The sequence below is a fragment of the Coturnix japonica genome, chromosome 26 (assembly GCF_054131305.1).
Source record: "Coturnix japonica strain WE chromosome 26, WE-NBRP24, whole genome shotgun sequence".
In the NCBI taxonomy this organism is placed as follows: Eukaryota; Metazoa; Chordata; class Aves; order Galliformes; family Phasianidae; genus Coturnix; species Coturnix japonica.
In genome coordinates, this window is record NC_140688.1 from 5,776,742 (window position 1) to 5,795,588 (window position 18,847).

The 18,847-nt window shown below is 50.6% G+C and overlaps 2 protein-coding genes across 2 annotated transcripts; one reads left to right on the forward strand and one right to left on the reverse strand.

Annotated features, from left to right (window-relative positions):
* Positions 1-3,018: 3,018 nt before the first annotated feature.
* On the reverse strand, positions 3,019-14,303 carry LOC146756773 (uncharacterized). Its single transcript, XM_085524169.1, has 10 exons — positions 14,064-14,303; positions 11,816-11,900; positions 10,603-10,809; positions 8,889-9,095; positions 8,125-8,382; positions 7,146-7,299; positions 5,125-5,234; positions 4,144-4,257; positions 3,911-4,060; positions 3,019-3,147 (listed from the first exon to the last, which is right to left on the reverse strand). Exons 2-10 carry the CDS (start codon positions 11,891-11,893, stop codon positions 3,037-3,039), a joined length of 1,389 nt encoding a protein of 462 aa, XP_085380295.1. The 5' UTR covers positions 11,894-11,900; positions 14,064-14,303; the 3' UTR covers positions 3,019-3,036.
* A 1,924-nt stretch (positions 14,304-16,227) lies between these two features.
* LOC146756774 (uncharacterized) lies at positions 16,228-18,719 on the forward strand. Its single transcript, XM_085524185.1, has 4 exons — positions 16,228-17,969; positions 18,044-18,108; positions 18,327-18,402; positions 18,584-18,719. The coding sequence occupies exons 1-4, from the start codon at positions 17,823-17,825 to the stop codon at positions 18,674-18,676; spliced, it is 381 nt and encodes a 126-aa protein (XP_085380311.1). The 5' UTR covers positions 16,228-17,822; the 3' UTR covers positions 18,677-18,719.
* The last annotated feature ends 128 nt before the right edge of the window (positions 18,720-18,847 follow it).

Here is an 18,847-nt window from a genome sequence, read left to right on the forward strand (position 1 = left end):
GCTATGGGGCACTATGAGATCTATGGGATGCTTTGTGATCTATGGGGCGAACAGTGGGAGCTATGGGGCACTATGGGGCACTGGTCCCCCTCCGGCCCATAATGAAGCCTTTCCTCTTTGCATTGGCAGGAGAAGCCCCTTCAGTCTGACACGTGCTGACACGGCTGAGTCCCAGGTAACAAGCTGCAGGCACGGAGCTGTGACATCAGCATCAAAATGGGTTCCTACCCCACATCCCTGCCCTCCATCTTCTCAACTCCCTCCATCTCCTTTCCCAATAGAAAGGACTCAGTGAGGAACGAAAGCTGCAGATGCTCTGCCTTCCAGCCCCAACCTCTGATCTCACAACCCCTTTGGATCTCTCAACTCTCCTGCTTTCAGCCAATAAGACTTGTTGAGCGGCAGCAGCTGCATTTGCGGGACAGGTCTTAGTGTGGGTGGTGCTGTGGGGTTGGTGTGGGAGCCACAGGAGATGGAGGGTGGCCAAGAGTGTGAGTTGGCCACTCAGGCCATCCCACAGTGCCGTGAACCTTGACCCATGGTGACTGAACATCATCGTAACTGGCTGTGGGGCACAGTTGGTTGCTACAGGGCAGTATGTTCCCCTATGCACTAATATGGGTCCCTGCAGGTACATGTGTGAGTGTGTTAGTATAGCTCCCATATGGGTCTGTATTTGTTCCCTTTGGCTCCCCATGGGTCTCTATTGCTCCCTGTCATTCTTATGTGGCTCTATGACTCTCTATGATGTTCTTTTGGTTCTCTATGGGTCCTGTGGGTTCCTGCCCCTGACAGACGGTGGGAGGGGCCGGGTGACAAGAAGGGCAGAAACAGCCCCATTTCTGTCCCTGGCCATGTTGCGTAGAGCCCCATGGGGAACCTTAGAGGCCATAGCTTGTAGGCAAACAGAAGCTTATGGTGCATAGCTTACGGGGCTAAGCTGTGGGGGTTATGGGACAGAGCATCAAGGGCAGTGGTGGTTCTATCGGACACAGCCAAAAAAAGGAGGCTGAGAGGCCTTAACAGCCCTGTAGAGCCTAAAGTCCTTGAAGCTTAAGGGTAGGCCTGGAGCCGAGGTACTAAAGGGCTGGACTGGAAGCACTGAGGTTTTGAGGGCCTGATGCACAGAGGGACGCCAAAAAAGAGGCCACGTTTCCATGAGCATTTATGGCACAAAGGAAGGCTTAGAGCTGTAATGGAGAACACACCTGGAGGCACAGATGCCTGTAAGCTGTCCTAGAGGCATAGGGGGAGTCCTAAAGGCTTAGAGGTTGCCCAGGAGGCTTAGAGGCCTTAAGGTAAAACAGCCTGGAGGGAGGCCCAGAGCCTGGCCAAGAGGCCTTGCAACTTAGTAGTCTTGAGGCCAAGGTGAGGCGTGGAGGCCAAGCAAGAGAAAGCCTCTGTGGGTAGGAAGCTCTTGTGAGCTGTGGTGTGGGTACCTGCCTCTAAATAGGGCCGCGTGAAGGGAAGGGCAGGGTGTGTGATGCAGGAGAGAGGAAAGGACACTGCAGAAGTGGCACAACACTGTAGCAGTGGAACGGTAAACTGAAGAAACTGCTCTTGACCAGAAGCTTGTGGTTGGCTGTGCTCAGATCCTCCTCCAAAGAGATGCTCTTCATGCATTTCTTGTCTCCTTTCTGTCAGAAGCTGATGGAAGCAGCCTTCCAGCAAATGGCAGCCTTGCAGAAAGCCAGGGGAGGAGCACAGAGCCAACAAAAGATGAGACTTTGCCACCAGGGAACGGTGGGCCGGTCCCCGTTACCTGAAGTAATAGACGTCGCTTTTCCCGGTGCTCAGCCCCGATTTCCGTATCACTTCTTCCTTCTTCCACCCGGGCGGTAACGCCGGACAATCCACCCGCCCTTGTTTCTCCATCCCCGGTACCGGAACCGAAAAGAGCCGAAAAAAGCCGAAGTTCGTCCGGTGTTCGGAGCCGGTTCGGCTGCCGGAGGACCCTTCTGAAGGGCCTTCTGGTTTACTTCCGGGTTGGTCTGGCCACTTCTGTTCCGGTTCGGCTCTCTTCGGAAGTATTCGGAAGCGCTCGGGTCGTTCTGAAGCGACTTCCGGTTAACTTCCGGGTTGCTCCGAGATCCACTTCGTCTCCGTTCGGAAGCGCTCGGGTCTTTTCGGAGCGAGTTCCGGTTTACTTTCGGGTTCCTTCGATTTCACCTTCGGAATTCTTCGGAACCGCTGGGGTCGGGTTCGGAACCGCTCCCAGCGACTTCTGGTTGACTTCCGGGTTTCTACAGGCGGCTTCCGGTCGGGTTCGGAGCTGTTCGGAACCTTTCGGAAACGCTCGGGTCTATTTCGGGATCGCTACGAGCGATTTCCGGGTTTTTCGGGCTTCGGTTCCGTTCGGAAGCGCTCGGGTCAACTTCGGAAACATTCAGAAACTTTCGGGTCCAGTTCGGAGCCGTTCGGAGCCGTTTGGCGTCGCTACGAGCGACTTCCGGGTTTCTTCAGGCTTCGGAACCATTCGGATCCTTTCGGAAGCTCTCGGGTTCACTTCGGAGGAGCTCGGAAACGCTCGGAGCCCTTCGGGTCCACTTCGGAGCTATTCGGGATCGCTACGAGGAATTTCCGTGTCTCTTCGGGCTTCGGACCCTTTCGGAACCATTCGGAACCGTTCGGAAGCGCTCCGGTCGACTTTGGAGACGCTCGGAAACACTCGGGTCCAGTTCGGAGCCATTCGGGATCGCTACGAGCGACTTCCTTGTTCCTTCACGCTTCGGAACCGTTCGGAACCTTTCGGAAGCGCTCGGATCGACTTCAGAACCACTCGGGTGCACTCGGAAGCGCTCGGAGCCGCTCGGGTCAAGTTCGGAGCCGCTCCGCTCGACTTCCGGGTTTCTTCGGGCTTCGGAAGCCTTCGGAACCGTTCGGAAGCGTTCGGAACCCGGAAGTCCCTTTATGCCTCTCTAAACCCGGAAGTCTCTTCTAGCCCGTCCAACTCTATGGCCCTGGAGGACCGTCTCAATACAATCAATGCGTTGCCATCTGTTTAATGAGTTACAAGCGTTAATTAATGAGCTTTAATTAATCCCGGAGCAACATCCGGGTCTTTTCTAGATCCGTACTGAAGAGGCGAGCCAAGATGGCGGCCGGGAGAGACCGGAAGTAGCGATTGAGGCGCTGGGTTTGGAGTTCCTATAGGTGCCAAATAGTGAGCCATTAAAATGAATGGAGGCTCTGAGCTGCCAAACAGTGAGCCATAGGAATGAATGGAGGCCCATAGGTGCCAAATAGGGAGCTATTAGGGTGAATGGTGGGCCAGATAGCTGCCAAATAGTGAGCCATATGAATGAATGGAGCCCCATAGGAATGAACGGAGGCCCATAGTTGCCAAATAGGGATCCATTCGAATGAATGGAGGGCCAGGGATGCCAAATTGTTAACCCATAGAGCCCCATAGAGACCCCATAAACCCCATAGAGACCCCATAGCACCCCATAGAGCCCTATAGCCCCCCATAGACCCCCATAGGACCCCATAGAGCCCCATAGACCCCCATAGACCCCATAAGGCTCCATAGAGCTCCATAGAACTTCATAGAGCCCCACAGACCCCCATAGAACGCCATAGAGCCCCATAGACACCCCATAAACCCCCACAGACCCCCATATACCCCCATAGACCCCCATAGACCCCATAGCTGCCAAATAGTGACCCATAGACCCCTATAGACCCCCCATAGAGCCCCATAGACCCCCATAGGACCCCATAGAACCCCATAGACCCCATAAGGCTCCATAGAGCCCCATAGAACCCAATAGGACCCCATAGAACCCCATAGGACCCAATTGGATCCAATAGGACCCCATATAGACCCCATAGCCACCCATAGAGCCCCATAGACCCCTATAGACCCCATAGACCCCCATAGAACCCCATATAGACCCCATAGACCCACCATATTCCCGGTGCTATAACCCAGCACCAATAGGATCCCGTCGGGGCACCCGCTCTTCAAGTAATGCTGGCTCCCCATAGGGAAGAATGGGACGTCCCCCACTTCCACCTCGAAGCTCAGGCTCTCCCCATTCTCCAACACCAGGCCGGCCTGCATTCGCATATTCATGAGCTCATTAAGCCTCATTTGCATCCCACCCCCCTATATCCCCTATATATAATATAGGGCCTTACCTTGCCACAGCCTTGGAGGATGTAAGCCAGCTCGTTAGCGTTAAGATGATAATGGGGTTGGCCAAGTTCATTAGGGAAGATCCTTAGGGTGGCTATGGTGAGAGGATCGGGGTGCTGCAATGGGTTATATATAGGATCATATAGGGTTATATAGGTTTATATGGGGGTCTATGGGGTCCTATGGGGGTCTATGGGGCTCTATGGGGCTCTATGGCGGTCCTATGGGGGGTCTATGAGGGTCGTAGGGGTCCTATGGGGTCCAACGGATCACTATTTGGCAGCTATGGGGGCTAATGGATCGCTATTTGACAGCTATGGGGCTCTATGGGGTTCTATGGGGGGTTATGGGGTCTATGGGGCTCTATGGGGTCCTATGGGGCTCTATGGGGTCTAATGGGTCTGTATTTGGCAGCTATGGGGCTCTATGGGGTCCAGTGAAGGGTTATGGGGTCCTATGGGGCTCTATAGGGTCCTATGGGGTGGCTATGGGAGTCTATGGGGTCCTATGGGGCTCTATGGGTCACTATTTGTCAGCTATGGGGCTCTATGGGGGTCCTATGGGGGGTCTATGGGGTCTAATGGATCCCTATGGGGCTCTATGGGGCTCTATGGGGGTCTATAGGGTCCTATGCGGTGGCTATGGGACTCTATGGGGTCCTATGGGGGGTTATGGGGCTCTATGGGGTTCTATGGGGCTCTATGGGGTTCTATGGGGCTCTATGGGGGAATATGGATGACTATTTGGCAGCTATGGGGTCCTATGGGACTCTATGGATCACTATTTGGCAGCTATGGGGCTCTATGTAATCCAACGGATCACTATTTGGCAACGCTGGTTTCCTATGTCTTTTAATGGCTCACTATTTGGCAACAATGGGCCCCTATGTATACCAATGACTCCTTCTTTGGCACCTATGCATTCCATTGGCTCACTATTTGGCAACCGACCCCTCCAAGGTCCTGGCAGCTTAAAGGCGTTACCTGAAGGAGCGACTGGATGTAAATGAGATTCATTGGTTCCATCCAGGTCCTGGCAGGTCGATACGGAGCCCAATGGAAAACTCCGCCATTAAATGGTGCCGGAGGGGAACCTAAGGGGGATAGAAAGGTCCTGGAAGGTTAAAGGAAGGGTCCTGGAAGGGGAATATGGGATTATATGGGGGTATTAAGGTCCTGGAAGGGGAAGAATGGGGTCTAATGGGGTCTTATGGGGTCTTATGTGGTCTATGGGGTCTTATGGGGTCTATTAAGGTCCTGGAAGGGTAATAATGGGGGTCTATGTGGTCTTTAAGGTCCTGGAAGGGTAATAGTGGGGTTTAATGGGGTCATGGTGTCTATGGGGTCTTATGGGGTTATTAAGGTCTTGGAAGGGGAATAATGGGGTCTATGAGGTCTTATGGTGTTGAGAAGGTCCTGGAAGGGAGATAAAGGGGGTCAATGGGGTTTAATGGGCTCTTATGGGGTCTATGGGGTCTTATGGGGTCTTTAAGGTCCTGGAAGGGTAATAATGGGGTCCTATGGGGTCTTATGGAGTCTTATGGGGTCTATTAAGGTCCTGGAAGGGTAATAATGGGGTCAATGGGGTCTTATTGGGTCTATTAAGGTCCTGGAAGGGTAAAATGGGGGTTAATGGGGGTTATTAAGGTCCTGGAAGGGGAATAATGGAGTCTTATGGGGTCTATGGGGTCTTATGGGGTTGAGAAGGTCCTGGAAGGGGAATAATGGGGTCTAATGGGATCTAATGGGGTCTATGGGGTCTTATGGGGTCTACTAAGGTCCTGGAAGGGGAATAATGGGGTCTAGGGGTCTATGGGTCTTATGGGGTCTATAAGGTCCTAGAAGGGGAATAATGGGGGTCAATGGGGTCTTATGGAGTCTATGGGGTCTTATGGGGTCTATAAGGTCCTGGAAGGGTAATAATGGGGTCTAATGGGGTCTATGGGGTCTTATGGGGTCTATAAGGTCCTGGAAGGGGAATAATGGGGTCTAATGGGGTCTATGGGGTCTTATGGGGTCTATTAAGGTCCTCTAAGGGGAATAATGGGGTCTTATGGGGTCTTTAAGGTCCTAGAAGGGTAATAATGGGGTCTTATGGGGTCTTATGGGGTCTTATGGGGTCTATGGGGTCTATGGGGTCTATGGGGTCTTATGGGGTCTATTGGGTCTTATGGGGTCTTATGAGGTCTATGGGTCTTATGGGGTCTAATGGGTTCTATGGGGTCTTATGGGGTCTATGGGGTCTAATGGGGTCTATGGGGTCTTATGGGGTCTTATAGGGTCTTATGGGGTCTTTTGGTGTCTATGGTGTCTTATGGGGTCTTATTGGGTCTTATGGGGTCTAATGGGGTCTATGGGGTCTTATGGGGTCTAATGGGTTCTATGGGGTCTTATGGGGTCTATGGGGTCTAATGGGTTCTATGGGTTCTTATGGGGTCTTATGGGGTCTATGGGGTCTTATGGGGTCTTATGGGGTCTAATGGGGTCTAATGGGGTCTATGGAGTCTTATGGGGTCTTATGGGGTCTATGGAGTATTATGGGGTCTTATGGGTCTTATGGGGTCTTATGGGGTCTTTTGGTGTCTATGGTGTTTTATGGGGTCTAATGGGGTCTATGGGGTCTTATGGGATCCTATGGGGTCTATAGGGTCTTATGGTGTCTAATGGGGTCTAATGGGGTCTATGGTGTCTTATGGGGTCTAATGGGGTCTATGGGGTCTTATGGGATCTTATGGGGTCTATGGGGTCTTATGGGGTCTAATGGGGTCTATGGGGTCTTATGGGGTCTAATGGGTTCTATGGGGTCTTATGGGGTCTATGGGGTCTTATGGGGTCTAATGGGTTCTATGGGTTCTTATGGGGTCTTATGGGGTCTATGGGGTCTTATGGGGTCTTATGGGGTCTATTGGGTCTTATGGGGTCTTATGGGGTATAATGGGGTCTATGGAGTCTTATGGGGTCTTATGGGGTTATATGGGGTCTATGGGGTCTTATAGGGTCCTTACCTTTAAGGTCATATAAATACCGCCATACTTGCTCGTTATCCGCCTGGGTGTAATTAACATCCCGCACTAATTGACTTAAATTAATGGGGTGGTTCAAGCTTTGTAGGATCGGGACCTTCTGGAAGCTTCCAATCCAATCCCGAACACTACGAAGCTGCCAGGACCCAAAAGAACCCCGTTATTAACCTGCCAGGACCCAAATCCCCCATAGAACCCAATGGGACGACCCTATTTCCTCCCTTTTCCCCTTCCAGGACCCAAAACCCCATTGAACCCAATGGGAAGACCCTATTACTTCCCTTTTACCCTTCCAGGACCCAAATGCCCCATAGAACCCAATGGGAAGACCCTATTACCAACTTTTACCCTTCCAGGACCCAAAACCCCATAGAACCCAATGGGAAGACCCTATTACCTCCCTTTTACCCTGCCAGGACCCAAATCCCCATAGAACCCAATGGGAAGACCCTATTACCTCCCTTTTCCCCTTCCAGGACCCAAATCCCATATAAAACCCTATATCTCCTCAACGGAACCCCATAGAAACACCCAACCGCCTCCATTTTAACCTTCCAGGACCCAAGTTCCTTCTTATCCCCCTTCCAGAACCCAAATCCCCCATAGAACCCAATGGGAAGACCCAAAATCCCCATTATTAACCTTCCAGGACCCAAGTTCCTTCTTATCCCCCTTCCAGGACCCAAATCCCCCATAGAACCCAATGAGATGACCCCAAATCCCCATTATTAACCTTCCAGGACCCAAATCCCATATAAAACCCTATATCTCCTCAAGGGAACCTCATAGAAACACCCAACCATCCCATATAAAACCCTATATCTCCTCAACGGAACGTGATAGACGCAACTACCACCATTTTAACCGGCCGGGTCCCCTCTTTCACCTCAATCCCTTCAATCCCTTCTAGGACCTTCCAAAAAAACCCCAAACCCCCCATTTTCCACCCCCCCCCCCATACCTGTAAAGCCTCAATTAAGACCTCATTTGGGGTCCCATTAACGGCCTCATCCACCTCCAATGTCTTCAGCTCCTCGTGGGTCCCATAAAAGAGAACGAGGACGAGTTCTTTTGGGGTCCGGCTTTTATTTCCTTCCCCCCCGTCCTCCGTGTTTTGGATCCAATGAAGAACGTTCCGGGGGAAGAAAAGGACCTGGCCGACTTCGGCTCGGTAGGTAGTGACGTTGGTTGGGGTGACGATGCCGATCCAGGCCGTGCCCTATAGATTATAGAGGAAATCCTATTAGATTTAGAGTAGACCCGCGAGGTAAAGGGGTTATAAGGTGGGGAAAGAAGGGATGGATAAGGCGAGAGAGGAATCGAAAGTGTAGGGTCAAAAGCGGAAGAGAGAAAGAGGAAGTGGGAGGAAAAGCGAGATCCATGTTGTGCCCTATAGAATATAGGGTAAATCCTATAGGGTTTTAGGGTTGACCCACGAGGTAAAGGGTTATAAGGTGGGGGAGGAAGGGCTAGATGAAGCCAAGGAGGAAGAGGAAGTATAGGATTAAAGGTGGAAGAGAGAAAGAGAAAGTGGAAGTAAAACCAAAGGCCACCCCCAAGTAACATGGGCCACCCCTATATAATATGGCCAAATCCTATAGGGTTTTAGGGTAGACCCACGAGGTAAATGGATTACAAGGTAGGGGAATAAGGAAAAGGAAGTATATTCTTAAAGGTGGAAGAGAGAAAGAGGATGTGGAAGCTAAACCAAAGGCTGCGGCCTACCTGCACCACGTAGCCATGGACGTTGGCATTAAAATGCCAGTGGGGGACCCGAAGCGCTCCAGGTTTGATCCTGATTAAAGCCAGGCTCATTTTGGCTTGATGCTCGTGGAGGCTTTGAGCGAAGATGCGAGCTTCTCGATCCGGATAACACTTGGGATCCAGCCGGTACGTCGCCCATTGGATTTCACCTCCGGGGTAGCGTTGTGGCTGGAAAGGAAATGGGCTTATTCCCTTTCCTCTTCCCCCTCCCCTTCCCCTTCCCATAGGAAAGGAAGAAGATACCCCATAGGACCCTATAGGACCCCATAAGCTCTAATGAGGTTAATTAAAGCTTAATTGGGTTAATTAAGGGTTTAATTGGGTTAATTAAGGGCTGAATGGGGGTGTTAGAGGCCTAGTTAAGCTACGGGGCTCGGAGGAGGCTCCTATCCCCCCTTCCCATTCAACTCTATGGCCTTGGAGGACTTAATATCCCCTCAGCCTACAACTCTATGATCCTGGAGGAGCCTCCTATCCCCCCCGGCCCTCCAACTCTATGGCCTTGGAGGACCACGTAAGACCCCATAGGAAAAAATAGGACCCCATAGGAATTAATAGGACCCCATAGGACCCTATAGGACACCATAAGACCCCATAAGACCCCATAGAGACCACATAGGACCCCATAGGAACCAATACGACTCCATAAGACCCCATTGAGAGCCCATAAGACCCCATAGGACCCCATTAGACCCTATAGGAAGCAATAAGACCCCTTAAGACCCCATGGGACCCCATAGGACCCCATAAGACCCCATAAACCCCATAAGACCCCATAGGACCCCATAGGAACCAATACGACCCCATAGGACCCCATAAGACCCCATAAGGCCCCATAAGACCCATAGACCCCATAAGACCCCATAAGACCCGATAGGACCCCATAAGACCCCATAGGACCCCATAAACCCCATAGGAATCAATAGGACCCCATCAGACCCCATAGGACCTCATAAGACCCCATAAACCCCATAGGAATCAATAGGAAGCAATAGGACCCCATAAGACCCCATAGGGCCCTATAGGACCCCATAAGCCCATAAGTCCATTTCCTCTCCCCTCCCGCTTTCTTTTCCCCTTCCATTTCCTCTCCCCTCTATACCCCCCCCCACTTCCTCTTCCCCTCCCCTTCCTCCCTTCCCCTCTTACTTCCTCTCCTCTCCTCTCCCCTCCCACTTCCTCCCCACTTCCTCCCCACTTCCCCCCCCCACTTCCTCTTCCCTCCCACTTTGTCTTTTCCTTCCTCTTCCTCTTCCTCTTCCTCTTCCTCTTCCTCTTCCTCTTCCTCTTCCTCTTCCTCTTCCTCTTCCTTCTTCCCTTCCCCCTCTTATTCCCCTCCCTTTTCCCATTCCCTTCCTCTTCCTCCCCACTTCCTCTTCCCCTTCCCCTCCCACTTCCTCTTCCTCCCTCCCTTCCTCTTCCTCCTCCCCACTTCCACTTCCTCCTCACTTCCTCCCCCACTTCTTCTCCCCCTATATCCCCCCACTTCCTCTTCCCCCCTTATTTCCCCCCTATATCCCCCTCTACTTCCTCTTCCCCCCTTATTTCCCCCCTATATCCCCCCCTACTTCCTCTTCCCCCCTTATTTCCCCCCTATATCCCCCCCTATTTCCTCTCCCCTACTTTTTTCCCCCCCACTTCCTCCCCCCACCCCATATCCCCCCCATCCACTTACCTCCGACATCCCCATCCTATACACGAACCGGAGCCGTCCTTTGTCCCCCTCCACCTCATTAACCACCTTGTTAACACGCAACTCGTTAATCGCCTTCCTATTGATGACGCTCAAGCTTCCCAGCCCCACGGCGGTCATAATGGAGCTGGCCAACAGGCAGAGGCCGAACAGCTTCCATAGGGATCTCCTGCCCCACTCGGGCGCCATCTTGGATATGGGGGGGAGGGGAGAAAGGGGGGGTTACATAGGCCGAACCGGGCCGAAGTGGGCCAAGTTAGGCCTAGTTAGGCCTAATTGGGCCTAGTTAGGCCTAGTTAGGCCCTGCTAGGCCAAGGTAGGCCAAGATAGGCCATGCTAGGCCTAGTTAGGCCTAGTTAGGCCAAGGTAGGCCAAGGTAGGCCATGCTAGGCCCAAGATGGCCATGCTAGGCCAATCCAATCCAATCCAGGCCTAGGTAGGCCATGATAGGCCCAAGATGGCCGTGCTAGGCCAATCCAATCCAATCCAATCCAGGCCTAGGTAGGCTAAGGTAGGCCCAAGATGGCCGTGCTAGGCCAATCCAATCCAATCCAGGCCAAGGTAGGCCAAGTTAGGCCCAAGATGGCCGTGCTAGGCCAATCCAATCCAATCCAGGCCAAGGCAGGCCAAGTTAGGCCCAAGATGGCCGTGCCAATCCAATCCAATCCAATCCAATCCAATCCAATCCAATTCAATTCAGGCCAAGGTAGGCCAAGTTAGGCCCAAGATGGCCGTGCTAGGCCAATCCAATCCAATCCAATTCAGGCCAAGGTAGGCCAAGTTAGGCCCAAGATGGCTGTGCTAGGCCAATCCAATCCAATCCAATCCAGGCCTAGGTAGGCCAAGGTAGGCCCAAGATGGCCGTGCTAGGCCAATCCAATCCAATCCAAGCCAAGGTTGGCCATGATAGGCCTAGGTAGGCCTCGCTAGGACTCACTAGGCCTTACTAGGTCTCACTAGTAAGACCCCATAGAAACCCATATGACCTCATACAACCCATAAGTCCCTATAAGACCCCATAGGACCCCATAAGACCCCATAGGATCCCATAGGACCCCATAAGACCCCATAGAGACCCCATAGACCCCATAGGACCCCATAAGTCCCCATAGAGACCCCATAAGACCCCATAGGAACTCTATAGAGTTGTCACTAGGCCTCGCTAGGCCTCACTAGGCCTCACCCCAATCCTTACCTCTTTATGGTGTCCATCTTTTCCCTTCCGGGACCCGACGGGTTCCTCGGGTCCCATCTCGAAGGCCTCATTGTCCATCTTAGCTCTAATGAGGTTAATTAAAGCTTAATTGGGTTAATTAAGGGTTTAATTGGGTTAATTAAGGGCTGAATGGGGGTGTTAGAGGCCTAGTTAAGCTACGGGGCTCGGAGGAGGCTCCTATCCCCCCTTCCCATTCAACTCTATGGCCTTGGAGGACTTAATATCCCCTCAGCCTACAACTCTATGATCCTGGAGGAGCCTCCTATCCCCCCCCGGCCCTCCAACTCTATGGCCTTGGAGGACCACGTAAGACCCCATAGGAAAAAATAGGACCCCATAGGAATTAATAGGACCCCATAGGACCCTATAGGACACCATAAGACCCCATAAGACCCCATAGAGACCACATAGGACCCCATAGGAACCAATACGACTCCATAAGACCCCATTGAGAGCCCATAAGACCCCATAGGACCCCATTAGACCCTATAGGAAGCAATAAGACCCCTTAAGACCCCATGGGACCCCATAGGACCCCATAAGACCCCATAAACCCCATAAGACCCCATAGGACCCCATAGGAACCAATACGACCCCATAGGACCCCATAAGACCCCATAAGGCCCCATAAGACCCATAGACCCCATAAGACCCCATAAGACCCCATAGGACCCCATAAGACCCCATAAGACCCCATAAGACCCCATAGGAAGCAATATGACCCCATAGGAATCAATAGGAAGCAATAGGACCCCATAAGACCCCATAGACCCTATAAGACCCTGTAAGACCCCATAAGACCCCATAGGACCCCATTAGACCCCATAAGACCCCATAGACCCCATAGAACCTCATAGGACCCCATAAGTCCCCATAGAGACCCCATAAACCCCATAGACCCCATAGGACCCCATAGGACCCCATAAGACCCCATAGCACCCCATAGAACCCCATATGACCCCATAGAACCCATAGGACCCCATAAGACCCCATTGACCCCATAAGACCCCATACAGACCCCATAAGACCCCATAGGACCCCATAGGATCGTATAAGACCCCATAGGAATCAATAGGACTCCATAAGACCCCATAGATTCTATAGAACCTCATAAGACCCCATAAGACCCTATAGACCCCATAAGACCCCATAGAGACCACATAGGAATCAATAGGACCCCATAGAAATCAATAGGAACCATTCGGACCCCATAAGACGCTATAGGACCCCATAGGACCCCATAAGACCCCATAGAGACCCCATAAGACCCCATAGGACCCCATAAGACCCCATAGACCCCATAGACCCCATAACACCCCATAACACCCCATAACACCCCATAGACCCCGTAGGACCCCATAAGACCCCACAGACCCCATAGACTCCATAGACCCCATAGACCCCATAAAACCCCATAGGAACCCATAGGACCCCATAAGACCCCATAAAACCCCATAGAGACCCCATAGGACCCCATAGAGACCCCATAAGACCCCATAGGACCCCATAGAGATCCTATAAGTCCCCATAGGAACCAATTGGAATCTATAGGATCTCATAGGAACCAATGAGACCCCATAGAACCCCATAGACCCCATAAGAACCCATAGAGACCCCATAGGACCCCATAGAGACCCCATAAGACCCCATAGGACTTCATAGAGACCCCATAGGACCCCATAAGACCCCATAGACCCCATGAAACACCATAGGATCCCCTAGGACCCCATAAGACCCCATAGAACCCCATAAGTCCCCATAGAGACCCCATAAGACCCCATAGGACACCATAAGACCCCATAAGACCACATAGGAACCAATAGGAATCTATAGGATCTCATAGGAACCAATGAGACCCCATAGACACCATAAGACTCCATAGGACTCCATAGGACACCATAAAACCCCATAAGACCCCATAGAGACCCCATAAGACCCCATAGACCCCATAGAGACCCCATAGACCCCATAAGACCCCATAGGACCCCATAGGACCCCATAGGACCCTATAAGACCCCATAGGACCCCATAGGAACCATAAGACCACGTAGGACCCCATAGGAATTAATAAGACCCCATAGAACCCCATAAGACCCTATAGGACCCCATATGAACCCATAAGACCCCATAGAGACACCATAGAGACCCCATAAGACCCCATAGGACCCCATAAGACCCCATACACCCCATAAAACCCTATAAGACCCCATAGACCCCATAGTCTCACCCTATATCCTCCTATAGGATGAAGCCGTTAGTGCTGTGTAACTATTGCCTCAGCCGTATGCAAATGAGGGCTGGAGGAGAGCTCTGATTGGTTGAAAGACCAGGAAAAGCTTCGTTTGATTGGTTAATAAGGGGAATTTGGGGCTCCTTCCTTCCCCTTATGGGGTTCTATGGGGTCTTATGGGGTTTATGGGGTCTATGGGGTCTTATGGGGTCTTATAGGATCCTATTGGTTCCTATGGGGTCTTATGGGGTCCTATGGGATCTTATGGGGTCCTATGGGGTCTTATAGGGTCCTATGGGGTCATATGGGGTTTATGGGGTCTAATGGGGCCCTATGGGGTCTTATGGGGTCCTATGGGGTCCTATGGGGTTTATATGGGGTCCTATGGGGTATTATGGGGTCCTATGGGGTTCTATGGGGTCCTATGGGGTTCTATGGGGTCTTATAGGGTCCTATTCATTCCTATGGGGTCTTATAGGGTCCTATGGGGTTGTATGGGGACTTATGAGGTTCTATGGGATCTTATGGGGTTCTATGGGGTCTTATGGTGTCTAATAGGGTTCTATTGATTCCTATGGGGTCCTATGGGGTCTTATGGGGTTCTATGGGGTTCTATGGTGTCTTATGGGGTCTTATGGGGTCCTATGGGGTCCTATGGGGTCTTATAGGGACTTATGGGTTCTATGGGGTCCTATGGGGTTTATGGGGTCTTTTGGGGTCCTATTGATTCCTATGGGGTCCTATGGGGTCTATGGAGTCCTATGGGGTCTTATGGCATCCTATTGGGTTTAATGGGATCCCATAGGGTTCTGTTGGGGTCTTATGGGGTCCTATTGGTTCCTATGGGGTCTTATGGGGTCCTATTGATTCCTATGGGGTTCTATGGGGTCCTATGGGGTCCTCTTGAATCCTATGGGGTCCTATGGGGTCTTATGGGGTCTTATTGGTTCCTATTGGGTCTTATAGTGTTCTATGGGGTTCTACGGATTCCTATGGGTTCTATGGGGTCTTATGGGGTCTCTTATGGGGTCTATGGGGTCCTATTGGTTCCTATGGAGTCTTATGGGGTCCTATGGGGTCTTATGGGGTCTCTTATGGGGTTCTATGGGGTCCTATTGATTCCTATGGGGTCTTATGGGATCCTATGGGTTCCTATGGGGTCTTATGGGGTCTTATGAGGTCCTATTGGTTCTTATGGGGTCTTATGGTTTCTAATGATCCTATTGATTTCTATGGGGTTTATGGAGTCCTATGGGGTCTTATGGAGTTCTATTGGGTTCTATGGGGTCCTATTGGTTCCTATGGGGTCTCTGGTGTCTTATGGGGTCCTATTGATTCCTTTGGGGTCCTATGGGATCTTATGGGGTCTTATGGGGTCAATGGAGTCTTATAGGGTCCTTTTGATTCCTATGGAGTCCTATTGGTTTCTATGGGGTCTTATGAGGTCTTACTGGTTCTTATGGGGTCTTATGGCTTCTAATGGGGTCCTATTGATTCCTATGGGGTCTTATGGGGTCCTATTTGTTCCTATGGGGTCTTATAGGGTCTTATGGGGTCTGTGGGTTCCTATGGATCCTATGGGGTCCTATGGGGTATTATAGGGACTTATGGGGTCTTATGGGGTTCTACGGGATCTTATTGGGTTCTATGGGGTCCTATTGATTCCTATGGGGTCTTATGGGGTCCTATTGATTCCTATGGAGTCTTATGGGGTCCTATTGTTTCCTATGGGGTCCTATGGGGTCTTGTAGGGACTTATGGTTTCTATGGGGTTTATGGGGTCCTATTCATTCCTATGGGGTCTTTTGGGGTCCTATGGGGTTCTATGGGGACTTATGAGGTTCTATGGGGTCCTATGGGGTCTCTATGGGGTTCTATGGTGTCTTATGGGGTCTTATAGGGACTTATGGGTTCTATGGGGTATCATGGGGTCTTATAGGGTCCTATTGGTTCCTATGGGATTCTATGGGGTCGTATTGGTTCCTATGGGGTTCTATGGGGTCTTATAGGGTCCTATTGGTTCCTATGGGGTCTTATAGGGTCTTATGGGGTCTGTGGGGTCCTATGGAGTCTATGGGGTCCTATGGGGTCTTATAGGGACTTATGGGTCCTATGGAGTCCTATGGGATTCTTATGGGGTCCTATGGGATTCTTATGGGGTCCTATGGGGTCTATAGGGTCTTATAGGCTCCATCCCCCCCATATACCCCATACCCCCCCCAATAACACCAGACCCTGTCGCTCTTCCGCCATCTTTATTCTCATCCAACAGCATCCATCATCTCCCCCTCCCCCCCACCTCCGGCCACACATCGACCCTCGTTAACCCCATAATTAACCCCTTAATTAACCTCTTAATTAATGCCTTAATTAAACACCCCCCCCCCCCCCCAAATATTAACCCCATCGGAACGAAGGAAGAACAAGACGCCGACCAATCGGGCACCAGCTTTGTTAACGCGTGCGCATTAATTATGCAAATGAAGGGGGCGTGGCTTTGTCAAACCCCACCACGCCAAATCAGCTAACAGTGAGACCTCATTAGCATATGATTATATATTCATGAGCCATTGGCCTGATTTACATAGCCCCGCCCCCTTTCCCGGTCCCTGTTATTAAGTGCTAATGAGGCCTCTTTTAATGGATTAATTATATAATGGCAGGTCATTAATTAATTAATCATTAATTAACTAATTAGGGGGGGGCGGAAGTCGCTCCGTCGTCGATATGGACCTGGAAAGAGAAAAGATGCAGTTAATTAGCCTAATAATTAATAATCAATAAATAATTAATTAATAATCCTAATCAATAGCCGGAATAATTAATTAATAGACTGAATAATTAATAGCCCTAGTAATGGCATTAATAGCCCTAATAATTAATTAATTAATAGCCCTAATAATTATTAGCCCTAATAATCCCTATTAATCCTTATTAATTCTATTAATCCATATTAATCCATATATTAAATTACTAATAAATCCCTATTAATCCACATTACACCCCTATTAATCCCTTTTAATTCCTATTAAATCCCTAATAAACCCCCTTATACCCGCATTAAACCCCATTAATCTCTAATAAATCCCCTATTAATCCCAAATAAATCCCTATTAATCCCCATTACAACCTATTAATCCCCTATTAATCCCTATTAATCCCTAATAAATCTCTATTAATCCCCATTAACCTCTATTAATTCCCTATTAATCCCTATTATTCCCTATTAATTTTCTATTAATCCCCATTAAACCCCTATTAATCCCTATTAATCTCTAATAAATCCTTATTAATCTCCATTAAACCCCCATTAACCCCTATTAATCCCATGTTAACTCACTTATAACCCCTATTGACGCCTATTAATCCCTATTAATCCCTAATAAATCCCTATTAAACCCCTATTAAGCCCATTAATCCCCTATTAACCCACTAATAACCCCTAATAACCCCTATTAATTCCCATTAAACCCCCATTAACCTCCATTAAACCCCATTAAACCCCCATTAATTCCTAATAAATTACTATTAAACCCCTATTAATCCCTATTAATCTCTAATAAATCCCCATTACACCCCTAATAATCCCTATTAAACCCCTATTAACCCCTATTAATCCCTATTAATCCCTATTAACTGCTATTGATCCCTAATAAATCCCTATTAATCCCTAGTAAACCCCATTAAACCCCATTAACTCACCTTTAACCACCCCCCAAGCCCCCATATTAAGGGGGGAGGTCACATCTGCCCCAGATGAGCCCCCCCGTCCCCCATGGCCGAATGGGACCCAACGCAGCCACCCCTGGTGGTACACGCTTTGTCTTGCAGGAGAAGCAGCTCATTGCCCAGCTGGAAGAGCAGCTGAAGGCTGAGACAGAGGAAATGGAGATAGTGTGTGTGGTGGGTTGAGGGAAGGGGTGGGGGGCTGCCCACCCCTATGTTGTGGACCTGGAGCTCATGTTTTTGTCTTCCAGGTGCTGCGCAGGGAGAAACAGCGCCTGCGAGAGGAGCGGGAGGAGCTGGAGCTGGAGGGTGCCTGGTGAGTGGGACCCACCCATGGGACCCTGCACCCCACGCCTGCACACGGGGGTCTCTGACACACCTGGGGCAGCAATGGGACTGCAGTGCTGCTGGAGATGGGGCTCTGTTTACTGCACGGTGTGACAGAGCAGCCCCATCCCAGCCCTGGGGGGTGGGCACACAGTGCTGGGGAGCCCCCCGTGGTGATAGACTCCAACCAAGCCTTGTTCAACACAGGCAACAGCATCAGATGGAGCTGGAGGTGGAGTGTGAGCCTGGGGCTGTGCTGCCGGAGCTGGTGGAGGCACAGCTGGTAAGGGGCAGAACACACAGCACCCTCACCCCATCCAACAGTGGTCTCCCCATGCAATGGGGTCTCCTTGAGGACAGGGCTCCTTCCAGCACTGTTGTGCTGCTGGGCTCCCGAGTCCTGCATGATCCCCCTGCTATGCAGCAGACCCTGACCTCCATCTCTGCCCCATCTTCACCTACAGGAGAAGAAGGAGCGGGCGAGGAGACGTGGGTTCTCCTTCTGGATGGATGTCCTTCTGGGCTGTCACAGAACTGCTTTGTCCTCTTGCTGCTGAAAGGAGCCAACCAGGAGCAGGGAATGGATGCACAGGACCTCAACTCTGACCCGCAGGAAAACTCAGGACAATGGAATGTAGTCTGCCAATCTTTTACCAGTTCAGCTGTGCTTTAAGACTCATTGTGAAGCCTTTTAAAATATTTATATATATATATATATATATATATAT